The sequence below is a fragment of the Carlito syrichta genome, unplaced genomic scaffold (genome assembly GCF_000164805.1).
Source record: "Carlito syrichta isolate Samal-C Ts95f unplaced genomic scaffold, Tarsius_syrichta-2.0.1 Scaffold304601, whole genome shotgun sequence".
Taxonomy (NCBI): domain Eukaryota; kingdom Metazoa; phylum Chordata; class Mammalia; order Primates; family Tarsiidae; genus Carlito; species Carlito syrichta.
The window spans coordinates 601,074-617,422 of NW_007248697.1; the positions used below are offsets into that span (position 1 = coordinate 601,074).

Below are 16,349 nucleotides of genomic sequence, written 5' to 3' on the forward strand. Positions count from 1 at the left end.
GCCCAGCAGGAAGGATCGCCAGAGCCCAGCAGGCGAGGCTGCGGTGGCCGAGAGCGGCCACTGCACTCCAGTCTGGCGACAGAGTGAGACTCCAACTCAAAAATAAAAAAAAAAAACAGCATTGCAAACAAAAAATATATTTATCCTTTTTTTAATGTTGATCCACGTAATTACCTTTACTACTTTACTACTTTCTTTATTTTATTCATGTGGGTTTGCATTACTGTCAAATGGCCCTTTATTTCATCTTGAAAGACTCCCTTTAGTATTTCTAATAGGCCAGGTTTGCTAATGATGATTGCTTTTAGTTTTTGTTTATCTGGGAATGTCTTCATTTCCCTTTTATTTTAGAGGAATTGTTTTGTGGCATATAGAATTCTTAGTTGAAATCTTTTCTTTCAACACTTTGAACATTTCATCCCACTGCCTTCATGCCTTCATGGTTTCTGATAAAGAATCAGTTGTTAATTTTATTGAAAATCTCTTGCACATAATGAGTTGCTTCTCTCTAACTGCCTTCCAGATTATGTTTTTGGTTTTTCATAGTTTGTGATGTATCTAGATGTTGATCTCTTTGAGTTTATTCTTTTTGAAATTTATTGGGTTTCTTGGATTTGTATATCAATGTTTTTAATCAAATTTGGGAAATGTTTTCTCATTATTTTTCAAATATTCTTTCTACCCTTTTCTCTTTCCCCTTTCTTTCTGGGACACTCATTATACAAGTTGGTACACCTGTGGTGTTTTACAGATCTGTGAGGCTCTGATCACTTTAAAAAATTTGTTAGTATTCATTGTTCAAACTGGATAATCTTAATTGACATTATTTTCTGCTTTATCGATTCTTCTGCCTGTTTCAATCCACCGTTGAACTTCCCTAGGAATTTCTTCATGTCAGTTATTTTTCAACTCCAGAATATCTATTTGGTTCTTTGTAAAAAATAATTTCTATCTTTTTGTATTGATATTCTTCTTTTGTGAGGCTTCATTCTCTTAACTTTCTCTCCATATATTGTTTCCTTAGTTCTTTAAATAGTGTTTAAAATAGTGGATTTGTAGCCAGGCTCAGTGGCTCAGCCTGTAATCCTGTGCCTTTGGGAGGCTGAGGTGAGTGGATTGCCTGAGCCCGCGGGTATGAGACCTGCCTGGGCAGCAAGACCTCATCTCTACAATAAATCAAAAAATCAGCCAGGCGTGCATGCCTGTAATTCCGGCTACTTGGAAGGCTGAGGCGGAAGGATCGCCGGAGCCCAGCAGGTCAAGGCTGCGGTGGCCGGGAGCAGCCACTGCACTCCAGTCTGGGCAACAGAGTGAGACTCCAACTCAAAAAAAAAAAAGAATAGTGGATTTGTCTGACTGGGCTCGGTGGCTCAGCCTGTAATCCTAGCACTTTGGGAGGCCGAGGCGAGTGGATTGGCTGAGCCTACAGGTTCAAGACCCTCCTGGGCAACTTGGCGAGACCTCGTCTCTGCAATAAATAAAAAACTGGTCGGGCGTGGTAGCATGCTCCTTTAGTTCCGGTTCCTTGGAAAGCTGAGGAGGAAGGATGGAACCCAGCAGGTCGAGGCTGTGGTGGCCAGGAGCGTGCCACTGTACTCCAGTCTGGGTAACAGTGAGACTCCAACTGAAAAAAAATAAAATAAAATAGTGAATTTAAAGTCTTTATCTAGTAAGTCTAATGTCTGGACTTACTCAGTTTTTATTGATTGCTTTCTTTCTTGTGTAAGAGCCACACCTTCTTGCCTCTTTGTATGTCTTGTAATTTTTTTGTTGGCAACTATAAACATTATAGTCTTTAAATAATATTATGTGGCCATTATGTATATCAGAATATCCCCCGCCCAGGGGTAATTGTTGTAGTTTTTGTTGTTGTTTGTGTGATGACTTTTCTAAAATAATTCTATAAGATTTGTATTCTTTGTTATGAGTGGCCACTAAAGTCCCTGCTGAGGTAGTTTAGTGGTCAGCTAGTGATTGGATAGAGGTTTGTTTTTGTTTGTTTGTTTGTTTGTTTCAGTACTTGGAAGTAATAAGTCTCCCAGCCTTTGTTGAATGGCTGTAGGCATGTGTTGGTATATGCCTGTGATATTTAGCCAGGCAAATTACAACGCTACATTATCCTTCACTTCATACTTGTGAAGAGCTTCAAGGTCAGCCAGAGACAAGAGCTTAGGGTCTTCTTGAGTATATGCACAGACCTATGCATGAACATAGTTATTTATGTGTATGGCCTTCTAAATTCCAAGAAATATGTTGGAGCTTATTAACACTAGTTTCTCAGATTTTCCTTTTAAGCTTCTTGATTAGCCTTTTTTTTCCCCCTCAACTGTTATCTACTGGATTAGGCATATATGAAGTTAAATAGTGGTTTATCATTGTTCCAGCAAGTGTACTTAGGGAAAAGGCTATTCACATTGGATCATCCTAAAGTCAGGTCAAATAAAGACAGCTTTGTAAGTGGGTCTTTTGGGTAATCACCAGTCTGCTTAAATAATGGAGTTTGTTTGTTTGTTTAGGAATGAAGGAGGTTTTAAAGGACATTCAACCCTATTTTGCCCTTATGGTGTCTGCCAGACTACTAGTTTCACTGCAATTTTGGGCTGTTGGTCTTCAGAGATACCACAGAGGTGGGAGGAAGGCTCAGTGGATAGGCATAGGCATAAGGCAAGTTAAAATGCTACAAAGCTTAGTGTTCTTACTTAGTTTTGGCTGTTTGTTTGTTGTTGTTGTTGTTTTGTAAATTCTCAGCTGGGCTTGATGAATCCCAGTGCTTTGGGAGGCTGAGGTAAGTGGATTACCTGAGCCCGTGGGTTCGAGACCCGCCTGGGCAACTTGGTAAGACCTCATCTCTACAATAAATCAAAAATTAGCCGGGCGTGGTAGCACGTACCTGTAGTTCCAGCTACTTGGAAGGCTGAGGTAGAAGGATTGCCAGAGCCCAGCAGGTCGAGGCTGCAGTGGCCGGGAGGGTGACACTGTACTCCAGTCTGGGTGGCAGAGTGAGACTCCAACTCAAAATAAATAAATAAATTCTCCAGAATTATTGCAAGACTTTAGTTAATTTTCAGAGTCCTGAAAAAGTTGCCTCTGAGTATTTTTGCCAGTTTCTCATTACTTTAATGGAGGAGAGAGTTTTCTCCTTTAAATGATGAGAAAATTATAGGTTCTTACTCTGTTATTTTTCGCTAACATTATTCCTAATTTTAAAAAAATTAGGGAATCATAAGTAAGAGTGTAAGGAAGGTTAACTTTATAAAGATACATAGGTCAATAAGGGGAAAAGGATCTCATGGAAATCTAAGAAAAGGAATTCATGGATCCTTGATCCTTGTGACTGTGCTGTCCCTGCTTCATGGTGCGCCTCTCTCTCTCTCTCTCTCTCTCTCTCTCTCTCTCTCTCATTCTCTCTCTCTCGATCTCTCAATCTCTCTCAATATCTCTATCTCTATCTCTGTGTTTTCTTAGCTTCAATTTAAATTCCAAGGGTGAGCATCAGAATAGTCTGTCTCATCCCTCTTTAGATAGAGCTTTCCACATTGGGTCACCTGATGTGCTGCTTGTCAGTCTTCGGCTTCTCTATCCTTGAGATGTATGCATGTGTGGTAAGATGATGTGACATAGCATAAGGCTGCCTAAGTTGGCACTGTAAACAGAAACCACACACAGGGAGATTTTCATATGAACGACTGTGGGCTGGGGGAGTGGAGCCATATACTGTTCTCCCTGTGTGGCCTGTCATGTTTTTATTGTACACGATGGTGACTGAAAAAAAAATCATGACTAATCCTTATTTTATTTCAGAGGAAGATATAATCCAGTTAACCAGAAGACAGTGAATGCCAAGAGAGGACCAGTAAAAAAGATTCCAAGGTCAAACCATCTTCCGAAACTCAATCCATGATTCCAGAACTGAATGGATTTCTATTTCTTCCTTTTTTCATCTATAATATTCAACTTGTGAAGTTATTGTTCAGCACATTTCTCAGGGGGTGAAATAGATAAGAATGAACTGCCAAACTTCCCTTTAGCTGGTCTTCCAGAAGTTTGTCCCTTTGCCCGTATTGAAAGTACTTTTCTCCAGGGACCCTAAAATATCTAATAGAAGTACTTGTGATTTTTTTAAATGTCTCAGGAAATCTGAAGGTTGGCATCATTACACTTGCTTTTAATAACATATTCATAGCCGGGCTCGGTAGCTCAGCCTGTAATCCCGCGCCTTTGGGAGGCTGAGGTGAGTGGATTGCCTGAGCCCACGGGTTCAAGACCTGCCTGGGCAGCGAGACCTCATCTCTACAATAAATCAAAAAATCAGCTGGGTGTGGTAGCGCGCACCTGTAATTCCGAATACTTGGAAGGCTGAGGCAGAAGGATCACCAGAGCCCAGCAGTTCGAGGCTGCGGTGGCAGGAAGCGGCCACTGCAACTCCAGTCTGGGGTGACAGAGTGAGACTCCAATTCAAAAAAATAAATAAATAAATAAATAGCATATTCATGATCTGCTTTTATGGGAACATTGCTATTACATTTGTTTTCAGTTGACTGTGTTCATAAAAACTTTTTGCTATCTTGGGCTATATATCATGCTCAGTTTTTTTAAACTCCAGGTTTAAACAAAGCTGAAAATCAAGTGCATAATTTTGACTTGAAATAGCATGATATTGTGTCAACAACTTTCAGTCATGATTCAGATTTTTTGTAGTACCCCACTCTGCCATGAACTTGTAAGATCTTGGGCAAGTCCCTCCATCTTATCTTTTTTTTTTTTTTTTTTGAGTTGGGGTTTTGCTCTGTTACCCAGGCTGAAGTGCAGTAACGTGATCACAGTTCACTGCAGCCTCAAATTCCTGGGCTCAAGCAACCCTCCCACCTCTGCCTCCAAAAGTGCTGGGATCACAGGTGTGAGCCTCCCTTCCCAGCTCTTCACCTTGTCTTTGTTTTCCACACTTGTAAAACGACTGAGGCAAACTATACAATTTCTAAAGTTTCTTACCACTCTCGAAAACCAATACTTATTCAATCACAAGGTCCTTATGGTGACTTAAGTCATTTTATGATGTTTATTAATTCATAGTGATGACCTAGTTCTTCGCACCAAACCGCAAGTGATCACAATACGCAGGTCAAGAAGTGGAGATAAAATAAGGATAAGAGAAAGGTTCTTTTAAGGTGTAGTTTTTTTTTTACAATGTATTGAAGTCTCCTATTCATATGTAGACTGCTTTTGTCATTCAGATGGGTTTTGTAACTGTCACCTAGGTCTGGAACATAGAACTTACCTGCTCACTTTAATAAGTGAAATTACTGGACTTTAAATTTACAGACACCACACAGTGGTGAGTATAGTTTCAGCTAATGGTAGTCTCACCTTATATCTGGCATTTAACCTGAATTCTATTCAGTGTCACCAGTAATGAATACCAAATGTATTACTGTGACTACCACTAAAGATGTTTGTTTTCTTTGAGGAAGAATGCATCAATTTCATGTGAACCAAAAATATTTTTATGTGCCTTTAAAATGTAATGCAGAAAAATATAAAGTAACTTCCTGCAAATTATTCCACATTGGAATTATTGAAAATGTTTTCTTCTGTTCTTTAGCTAACTATTGATAATTAGATATCTTGGCCAATCATATTATTAGATAGGTATTCGATTTTTATGTTTTATACTATCTTTCTTGGCATTAGCAAAAAGTTAATAATTTAAGTATTAGTGAATAGTTACAATAATCAATAAAAAAAACATGTTTATTTTGTACAGAGCTAATCCATTGTGGGGACTGGATTGAGGAACATTTAAAGCTATCTCAGTCACTGGGAGGGAATGTTAGTTAAACATCTTATTATAGGGACTCTATCATAGTTAAGTGTTCTGCACGAGCTGTGTTGGGATATTTTTCAGATGTCATAAAATATGTCTTAAACAGTGTGATGGAATGTTGGCGGGAGAGTATAAAGAACTGAAATAGGGTCTCTAAGATCTGTATTCTAATTCCAGTTTTGCCACTTCCAAGCCTTTGACTTTGAGTAAATAACTTTTCAATGCCTCAGTTTTATCATTTATAGAGTTGGGAATATTAATGCCCTGGGATTGTTGTGCAGATCAAGGGTATTGCTACATACTTATTTGTGTATTTCTTTATAACCTATTTCCCTCTAAAAGGGATGCAAGTTAGCTTTTACTAAATATAGACATATAAAGACAATAACCATTAAGAGATGGAAATAAAATTAAAGTTTAGCAAGAATTTCCAACTAAGAAAAGCTCTACTTTTAAGCTTTCTACCAGTCAGTGCAAAGAAGGACTGAGTTATATTCAACTCTTTTTTTTTTTTTTTTGACTTGGAGTCTCACTCTGTCACCTAAACTGGAGAGCAGTGGTCGCTCCCGGGCACTGCAGCCTCGACCTGCTGGGCTCCGGCGATCCTTCCGCCTCAGCCTTCCAAGTAGCTGGGAACTACAGGCGCGCACTACCACACCCGGCTAATTTTTGATTTATTGTAGAGATGAGGTCTTACCAAGTTGCCCAGGCAGGTCTCGAACCCACGGGTTCAGGCAATCCATTCACCTCGGCCTTCCAAAGTGCTGGGATTACAGGCTGAGCCACCAAGCCCAGCCTTCAACTCTTCTTTCTGTTACTTTTGATTCATGGTCTCACTCTGTTGCCCAGGCTGGAGTGCAAGTGGCACGATCACACCTCACTGCAGCCTCAACCTCCTGGGTTCAGGTGATCTACCACACTTGGCTTGTTTTTGTTTTTGTTTTTGTTTTGTTTTGTAGAGACAAGGTCTCGCTATGTTGCCCAGGCTGTTCTCGAATTCCTGGCCTCAAGTGATCCTCCCACCTTGGCTCCCAAAGTCTGGGATTACAGGCGTGAGCCTACAACTGTTTTGTTTTTGTTTTTGTTTTTTTTTAAGCAGGAATATATAAGTAGAGAGAAAGAAAAAGGTAGGAGAATTGCTTGAGGTCAGGAGTTTGAGACCAGACTGGGCAACATATTGAGACCCCTGTCTCTACAAAAAAAAGTTAAAACAAAAAATTAACCAGAAATAGTGGTGCAAGCCTGTAGTCCAAGCTATTTGGGAGGCTGAGGCAGGAGAATTGCTTGAGTCCAGGAGTTCGAGGCTGCAGTGAGCTATGGTTGCACCACTGTACTCTAGCCTGGGTGGCAGAGGCAAGACCTCATCTTGAGAAGAAAATTTTTTAAATGCTATTATTTACTGCAATAACCACAACAAAAATGACAGTCTAGGGTCATTATTTTGTTTGATACTCAAATATACATTGATATCAATGTTTGTTTTCTTTCATTGGAAAGTTCAGGATTCATAAAAGAAAAAATCAGTAAAAATAATGTATTTCAAAATTTAAAATATCTACACGTATTACAAAATATTCAGAAATATGTGCAAAAACAAATATTGCTGTAATTAAAAAGACAGATAATGAGTGTTGGCAAGAATGTGGAGAAACTGAAACCCTCATACGTTATTGGTGGGGACATAAAATGATACAGCAACTTTGGAAAACTGTCAGAGTTACCATATGACACACACAGCAAGACCACTGTTGAAAGAAGAGAAATAGAAGCCTACGTCCACATGAAAACATGCATATAAAGATTGGTGGCCTCATAGTTCAAGTAGCCAGAAAGCAGAAACAACCCAAATGTCCATCATCTGACGAATGGATAAATAAAATGTGGCTTAGCCAAATAATGGACATCATTCTACAATAAAAAGGAATGAAATGCTGATCTAGGATACAACACAGATAGACTGTGGAAACATTATCCTAGGTGAAAGAATACAATCACAAAGACTACGTATTGTATAGTTCCATTTATGTGAAATGTCCAAAATGGGCAAATCCATCGAGACAGGAAGTAGATCAGAAGTTGACAAGGGCTAGGGGCGGGTGGGTGAGGGACAGTGACTGCTGATGGGTAGAAGGTTTCTTTTTGGGGTGATGGAAATGTTCCAAAATTGGAGTGACAGTTGCACAACTCTGTCAATATAACAAAAACTGTTGAATTATCCTTGAAGTTGGTTAATTGTATGTTTTGTAATTTATACCTCCATAAAGCTGTTATAAAACAATAAATGTTAAATGTAAGCATTAATATTTTAATTAGTAGATGCATTTTAGTGAAATATTATTTGACCTTTATCTGAAAATACGATCTTGGTAATCAGAATGCCTCATCACTAGTGCTATTATTGGGTCAAGAGCATATTTTTTAACTGAATTTTCCAACCATGTTTTTCCAGGTGCTACACTAGTCAGAACAATAATGAGGAGAGAGTTATACACTAATTCCCAATATTTTTATTTCACTTTCTTAACTTTGAATAACCTTGATTTCAATAACTTTGTGGAGATATTTATAAAATGTATTTTAATTTTTGTTAGGAGCTATAGTGTTTGTTTCCAATAAATTATTTCTTTTTTAGAAAGCAGGATTTATTGAAAGGGCAGTAAAGCTCCCACAGTGGAAGGGAACCCCAAGGGATTGCCCCAAATACATTATTTCTATTTCAGCCAGTAGCAGTGGCTCACACCTATAATCCCAGTACTTTGGGAGGCAGAAGTGAGAGGATTGCCTGAGCCCATGGGTTTGAGAATAACCTGAGCAACTTGGCGAGACCTCGTCTCTACAATAAATCAAAAAAATTGGCCAGGTGTGGTGGCGCGTTCCTGTAGTTTCAGCTACTTGGAAGGATGAGGCAGAAGAATCACCTGAGCCCAGCAGGTCAAGGCTGTGGTGACCATGAGCGTGCCACTGCACTCCAGCCTGGGTGCCAAATTGAGACTCCAATTCAAAAAAATCCAAAAAGCCCAAATTATTTCTATCCTTTCATCATCTTAATTCGTTTTATCATGTAAATGGAGATTCCAAAGCAGAGTTGCCTATATCAATTTTAGTACTATTGTATTCATATGCTACTGGATAAGAAATTCTTTATTTGGACTAAGAATTACTTTTGCAGCCAATGTTGATCAGTAACACTATTTGGTTGCTTTTTGCTATGAGCATAGTGAAGACCTGTCTGGACTTACAGACTATATATATGCCTTTTGTTCAAAAATTAAGTAATTGAGTTATAAATACTTAGTACATACATAATTTAGATTTCAATTTAGAATATCAGAAAACAGAATTATAGTGACAATAATGCTGGGATTTTAGTATTTAAAAAGAGCAAAGTATACCAGAATACTAAAAACTAGTATTTAAATCACTAAACATGATTGAAATATGAAAAAGCACCTTAGCACCTTTAAAATAATAAAGAACTACTTAAATGTGAGATCCTATTATTGTTGACAATAGGGCATTAATGTGAATTAGAAAAATCTTGAATTTATAGAATCCTTATAATTTTCTGAAAACAATTCCAAATTTACTAACTCCGTTACAGAAAGTATTATTATTTGGAGAGCTACCTGATAATAAGTTTGTCATTGTTGGAATTGTTTAAGCAGAGGCTAGGTGACCCTTTGTCAGTAATATTATAGGAAGGATTCCTGCAATGATGGAAGTTTAGATGTAGTGACTATAAATATCCTTTCTGATGCTAAGATTCTGTGATTCCCTGCTCATTTATCAGATAACTAGATGAAAAATAACACCCTAAAATATAGGTTGATTGCATCAAATAAGTTGCATCCATATAAGCTATAAATATGGGCTTTCAAAAACGTTGTTTTACCATTAGTGAATAACTCACAAAATCAGGAGTAATCTTATTAGTGTGGTTTTGTGTTTATACTTTTGTATTAATTGAGCTGCTTGTATCTATAGGTTTCAAGTTTTCAACAAATTTGGAAAACTTTTGACTTTTTTTTTTTTTTGAGTTGGAGTTTCACACTGTCGCCCAGACTGGAGGGCAGTGGCGCACTGTCACCGCAGCCTCGACCTGCTGGACTCCAGCAACCCTTCCGCCTCAGCCTTCCAAGTAGCTGGAACTACAGGTGTGCGCTACCACGCCCGGCTCTTTTTTTTTATTTATTGTAGAGACGCGGTCTCGCCAAGTTGCCCAGGCGGATCTCAAACCCATGGGCTCAGGCAATTCACTCACCTTGGCCTCCCAAAGTGCGGGATTACAGGCTGAGTCACCGAGCCTGGCCCACTACTTTTACCTTATTTTTACGCCCCCCCCTTTCCTTCAGGGACTTTACAACACGTGATAAACCACGTGACATTGTTCCATTTGTGTTTTTTTATGAGTTGGAGTCTCACTTTGTTACCTAGACTGGAGTGCAGTGGCCACTCCCGGCCACCGCAACCTCGACCTGCTGGGCTCTGGCGACCCTTCCGCCTCAGCCTTCCAAGTAGCTGGAACTAGAGGCGCACGCTACCACGCCCGGTTCATTTTGATTTATTGTAGAGATGAGGTCTTGCCAAGTTGCCCAAGCGGATCTCAAACCGCAGGCTCAGGCAATCCACTCACCTCAGCCTCCCAAAGGTGTGGGATTACAGCCTGAGCCACCGAACCCGGCGGTTCTTTCTTTTTTATAGCTATTTCTCTCACTATATTTATGTTTTTCTTTAAATAATTGAATATAGATATAATGTCTGTTTTTAACCTGATTCCTTGCTAATTCCATTCTCTGTCATTCCTCAGTCTGTTTCTAAGTGACTGGTTTTGGGTCTCATTTTCCAATTCTTGTCATATCTACTAATTTCATGTTGGATGCTGGACATTGGTGATTTCACATCGTTGGTTACAGATTTTGTCGGGCTTCATGCTTATAGGTGCTAAGTTACTTGCAGTTCAGTTTCATCTTTTCAGGCAGTTGTTAGGTAGGTACAGAGATAGTCTAGCACCGTCATTAAGGCTTAGCTCTTGAGGGATTGCTAGTAAGTGCTGTGAGCGATAGACTAGGATGCAGAACTCTGGCTGGTTGGTGCGTGAATGCCTCCAGGTGGGTTTGGGCACTCACTTGACCTTGCAGACTTCCACCCCTAGATTGTGTGTCTTAGTAGCCAGCCAGTACCCAAAGGGCCCCTCGTGCAAATGTCTGGAGTTCTGTCTTGCTCATCTCTCTGGTACTCTGCATTGCAGCATGAGCCACTTCCGCCTTCCTGGACTTGAGCCTCTGTCTTCTCAACAGTGTGAAAGGACCAGGCTTTGCTTGGGACCCCTCCCCTGCCCTGGGGTCTGTGGATGGGCCTCCAGCAGAAAGCTAGAATGATAGCTAGGGCTTACTTCATTTCTCTCTGGGCTCACAGCGCTGAGGTGCAAGTCAGTGTCTGCAATTGTGTCACATACTTTTGTCCAGTTTTTCATTTCTTCACCAAAAGAAGCTAAATCTTTCCCGTTACTCTCAAGAAGTAAAAGATCCATCCATTTAATCTTAAAGCATCAAAGCAAGCCAGGCTCGGTGGCTCAGCCTGTAATCCTGTGCCTTTGGGAGGCTGAGGTGAGTGGATTGCCTGAGCCCACGGGTTCGAGACCTGCCTGGGCAGCGAGACCTCATCTCTACAATAAATCAAAAAATCAGCCGGGCGTGGTAGCGCATGCCTGTAATTCCGGCTACTTGGAAGGCTGAGGCGGAAGAATCGCCGGAGCCCAGCAGGTTGAGGCTGCGGTGGCCGGGAGTGGCCACTGCACTCCAGTCTGGGCGACAGAGTGAAACTCCAACTCAAAAAAAACATCAAAGCAAAGAAAATGTTCAAAAATCCAACATGAAAGTCCATTTTGCTTTGCACCTAAGGAGTTATTTATTAATGTTATCGCCTAACTATGCTTTTATCACCTTAATCACTGAAATTTTCACTGGGTAAAATGACTGGATGGGGCTTTGTGTCATCTTCCTCGGTGAGAAGATGGATGTGTTCTGGGAAGAAAGAGCAAGGGGGTATATTTGGTGATCAGATTGATGAACCGTGGCAAACGTCTACTCTCCACTCACCAGCTGTTTCCTTTTTCTATGGGACACAGGACTAGGCTGCATCTTACATGTGTGAAATACTTCACTAACCTGTGTGTGGTGCATGTGCTACTGTGTTTAATGATATGTGTGGAAACACTATGTTTAGCAGTGTGTGGCATGTATATGACTGTTTAGAGATACAGAAGATATAGGTATGAAGCACCGTGTGCAGCTGGATTGACCCCATGACCGACTTCAGGCCAGTATAACCTAGGTATAAGTGACAGATGTTTCTGAACATCCCAGGTAATTGGTTGTACTTTTTAAAAAATCTTTGTTTTATGAGTGCATGGAGACAGTCTAGAAGCAAATTCCAAAGCCTCAGCAGATGGCAGATACACAGGCAGAAGAAACTTGAGTCCCTGAATCTTTTTTGTCTTTTTGAGTAGAAGTCTCACTCTGTTGCTCAGGCTGGAGTACAGTGGCATATTCATGGCCACCACAGCCTCGATCTACTGGGCTCTGGCAATCCTTCTGCCTCAGCCTTCCAAGTAGCTGGAACCAGAGGTGTGTGCCACCACTCCCAGCTAATTTTTTTTTTTTAATGTTTTGTAGAGACGAGATCTCGCCAAGTTGCCCAGGCTGGTCTCAAACCCCCCGGGCTCAAGCAGTCCTCTCGCCTCTGCCTCCCAAAGTGCCCGGATGACAGGCGTGAGTCACCACACTCAACTCCCGATCATTTTATGGCAGATCTATTCCCCTTACTCTGCTCACCCTCATTTGACTGTTGTGTGAGCAAAACAGCAAATCCTCGTGTGTGTGTGTGTGTGTGTGTGTGTGTATGTGCGCGTGCGCGCACCACTGCAATTTAGGTTTTATTGACCGAAGCTCATTCATATAGTATCAGACAATATTTTTAGTAAGGCTTACAGGTATTTGGGTTTTCTTCGGTAGATAATAATATGTATTATTACAACTACATGGATAAAAATTCATCTATTCATTGATAGTGATGACCCTTGACCTGCCTGCATCACTGAATCATTCTAGAATCTCAGCAGATATTTTACAAATTGATTCTAACTCAGTTTATTTTCAAGTCTGCTGAACATAACCAGAACAATGATTTTTTTAAAACTAAACAATGTTTTTGCTCTTCTGTCAATAGCTCTTTTAAGAATGCTGTACTCAGTGCTGGCTGAGTCCAAACATCTGTGGAATGTAGCAGTCAGTGTCTGAGCAGGGAAAGGTACCCATAATAACTTTCACTCAGAAGATGAAGAATGCTCGGCATTCCTGTCCTGTAGCATTTATGGAGTCCTCCTGGGAATGGGGTTGGTTTCTCGATTAGGCGCCACCTCTGCTTCCTGGGAGGAATACTTTTGTCTATTTTTCTCAGTGGTCTCTGGCTTCACTCCAGGGGCTTTCTTCCTTTTCAATCTCCTCGCCCACATTTGAAGTGGATGCCAGGGGCTACTCCCTCCTTTGGGGATGCACAGCTTTCAGAGCTCATTTTCTGTTTGAACAAACGGGTGTCCGGAGGTGGCATTACAGTTCTGTCAAAGGCTTTTTAGCTCTAGTTGATGGTTTCTGGATAAAACAATTCCATCAGAATAGTAGTCAATTCTATGTATAATAATAATAATTTCAGAGCATGATTTATTTCTTTGGCCCATACTTCTCTCCCAATGGTGGCTATCATGCAGGTATTTAAACAGCAGGTCAGGGTGGTGTGGAGTTAACACCCATAATCTGATCTTTGCCACAAGGCCGGGGCTTAGTGTCCTTTTGTGGCTCAAAACCCTTCTCCGTCTTACCTCTTTCTTTTTAGGGTGTAGACGTAGGCAGCCTTTCCAACCCCTTAATGCCCTTCGATGTCCCAACTTTGTTTTTTTTTTTTTTTTTTGAGTTGGAGTCTCACTATGTCGCCCAGACTGGAGTGCAGTGGCCGCTCCCGGCCACCGCAGCCTCGACCTGCTGGGCTCCGGCGATCCTTCCACCCCAGCCTTCTGAGTAGCTGGAACTACAGGCGCGCGCTACCATGCCCGGCTCATTTTTTGATTTATGGTAGAGATGAGGTCTCGCCTGCCCAGGCGGGTCTCGAAGCTGCAGGCTCAGGCAATCCACTCACCTCAGCCTCCCAAAGGCGCGGTATTACAGGCTGAGCCACCGAGCCCGGCTCGATGTTCCAACTTTCTAGATCCTTCCATAGACTTTCTGTATTCCCTTTTATTTCTCCTTGCAAACTCTTGCAAATTAATTATATTGCAAGCTTATCTTTTGTCTTCTGCCTTATGAAAGGAGCCGGTAACCTCCAGCACACATTCTTACTATTTTTTTTTCCTTGACCTACAGACTTAGTAAACACTTGGCCTGCTGTGGCATAGCAGGGGTCTCCAGGCTTCCAGCCTCCCGTATTTGTTTCTGTGCCTCCCACCGCAGACCTGCCAAGTTAACAAAACAAATGTGAGTATTTTGTTAAGGCAGCACCAACATTCAGGTATTCAGTTTCTGTTTTCTGACTACAAGAACTAATTCCAAGACCTTAACACAAAGATTTCTTTCTTACAGCCTGACCCATACTGGTTTCCACAGTAAAAAGAAGTAGAAATAAATATTAAGAAAAATAGTTTTTATGACTGGGGGGAGAGAGAGGGAGATGGGAACGAGACACACATAAGGGATTTAAAAATGACTGGTAGTGCCTACTTGATAGAGTGGTACATGTGTGTGTGTGAGAATCACCATATTATTATACCTGATTTTGTACATATATATAATAAATGAACTCTTGGGTGTGTATGAAATTTATCAAAATATGAAAAAATGAAAATTACTCCAGCTGACCCTTAAATCATGTGAGTCTGCATCTAAGTGTTCACAAGGAAGGTGTGAATGACCTTTTTTCTTCCTCACCTCTTCCCCTGCCTTCACATGCAAGAAACATCTTCCTTTTAAGATTGTCCGGCTTGTAGTGCTGTAGAGATTCTTCGTGACTTCAAGTCCACTGTTCATCGTGGCTAAAGGAAAAAGAGTGATCTGTGACTGTGTAATCCCCTCAGGCAGGAGAGCTGTAACCACTGGCTCCAGGGGCACTGCTCCTCGCGGTTCTGTGTTGCTACCCCAGCGGGTGCCTCGGGGCGACCCTCTGCCCCACTCCGGACCTTGTGTGACACAGCCCCCTCCTCCGTAGTTACGTTGCCACTTCAGGTCCACTTCAGTTTAGCGCCGCTTCTTGTTGAAATGAGTTAGACTTAGCAGAACTATGAATCCTTTTTCTGAAAATGAGCACACCGGATGATGAGAAAACCATCCCATCTTATTGCACTCTGTTGCAGAACATCATTAGAAGTTGGTATTGGAGTAACCTCTTTCAGGTCTCCTCCTGCTGTGGGAGCTTTTCTGTCTTCTTAATAAATCCTACTTTCTCACAAAAAACAAAAAAGTTGGTGCTGGCTAGGCATGGTGACTCATGCCTGTAATTCCAGCACTTTGGGAGGCCGAGGCGGGAGGATCACTTGAGGCTAGGAGTTCAAAACCAGCCTGGGCAATAAAGTGAGACTCCCACCTCTATGAAATACTACTACTACTAATAATAATAATAAGCCAGACCTGGCAGCCTGCCTGTAGTCCTAGCTGCTCAGGAGGCTGAGGAAGAATGATCACTTGAGCCCAGGAGTTCAAGGCTTCAGTGAGTCATGATCATGCCACTGCCCTCCAGCCTGAGTGACAGAATGCGACCCTGTTTCTAAATTAATAAAATAAAAAGAAGTTGGTCCTATTCTTTGGCCTTTATTACTGCCTAAGGGCAATCGTCCTCCCAACTCATTGGAAAAAAAACATGTATTTACTATTACCTTCTATATACTAGATATTAGAATATGAAATGTAATAAAACAGCCTTGGCCTTACCATGCTACTAAAATAGAGTTATAATTGTTGGGCCGAAGTGTGAGATGGTGTCTTAGTCTGTTTGAGGTGCTCTAACAAAATACAACAGGTTGAGTAATTTATAAACAACAGACATTTACTTCTCACAGTTCTGGGAGGCTGTGAAGTCCAAGATCAAGGCATCAGCAGATTCGTTGTCTGGGGACAGCCCACTTCCTGGTTCATAGACAGCATCTCCTTGCTTTGTCCTCACATAGTGGAAGGAGTGAGGGAACTCTCACATGCTTTTTTTTAATAAGGGCACTTATGAGGGCTTCTCTCTAATGATTGCCTTCCAAAGGGCTTGCCTCCTAGTACCATCCACCTTGGAGGTTGGGATTTTAACATGAATTTTGGGGGACACAAATATTTCATCCTTAGCAGATAGGAATGCTTTGAAAAGTTTCCCATTGTCTTCTCAGACTAACCGCAAAGAGAAAGTATGAGTCAGAGTGTTGTGTGGGAGAAACCCAAGGCAGGGCAGCTGTTAGAACTGTACTCCAGGCTAGGGGGACTGGGAGAAGTAGCAGGAGGCATGC

General features: G+C 41.2%; 1 protein-coding gene across 2 annotated transcripts in view; it reads left to right on the top strand.

Moving 5' to 3' along the window:
• The window catches only part of CCDC169 (coiled-coil domain containing 169), a 70,600-nt gene extending 66,428 nt beyond the window's left edge, over positions 1-4,172 (top strand). For both annotated transcript variants that reach the window (XM_008060370.1, XM_008060371.1), the window contains exon 7: positions 3,802-4,172. In XM_008060370.1, the coding sequence (XP_008058561.1) occupies positions 3,802-3,901 (100 nt within the window). In that variant the 3' untranslated portion in view covers positions 3,902-4,172. The remainder of the gene's footprint in view (positions 1-3,801) is intronic.
• Positions 4,173-16,349: the final 12,177 nt, after the last annotated feature.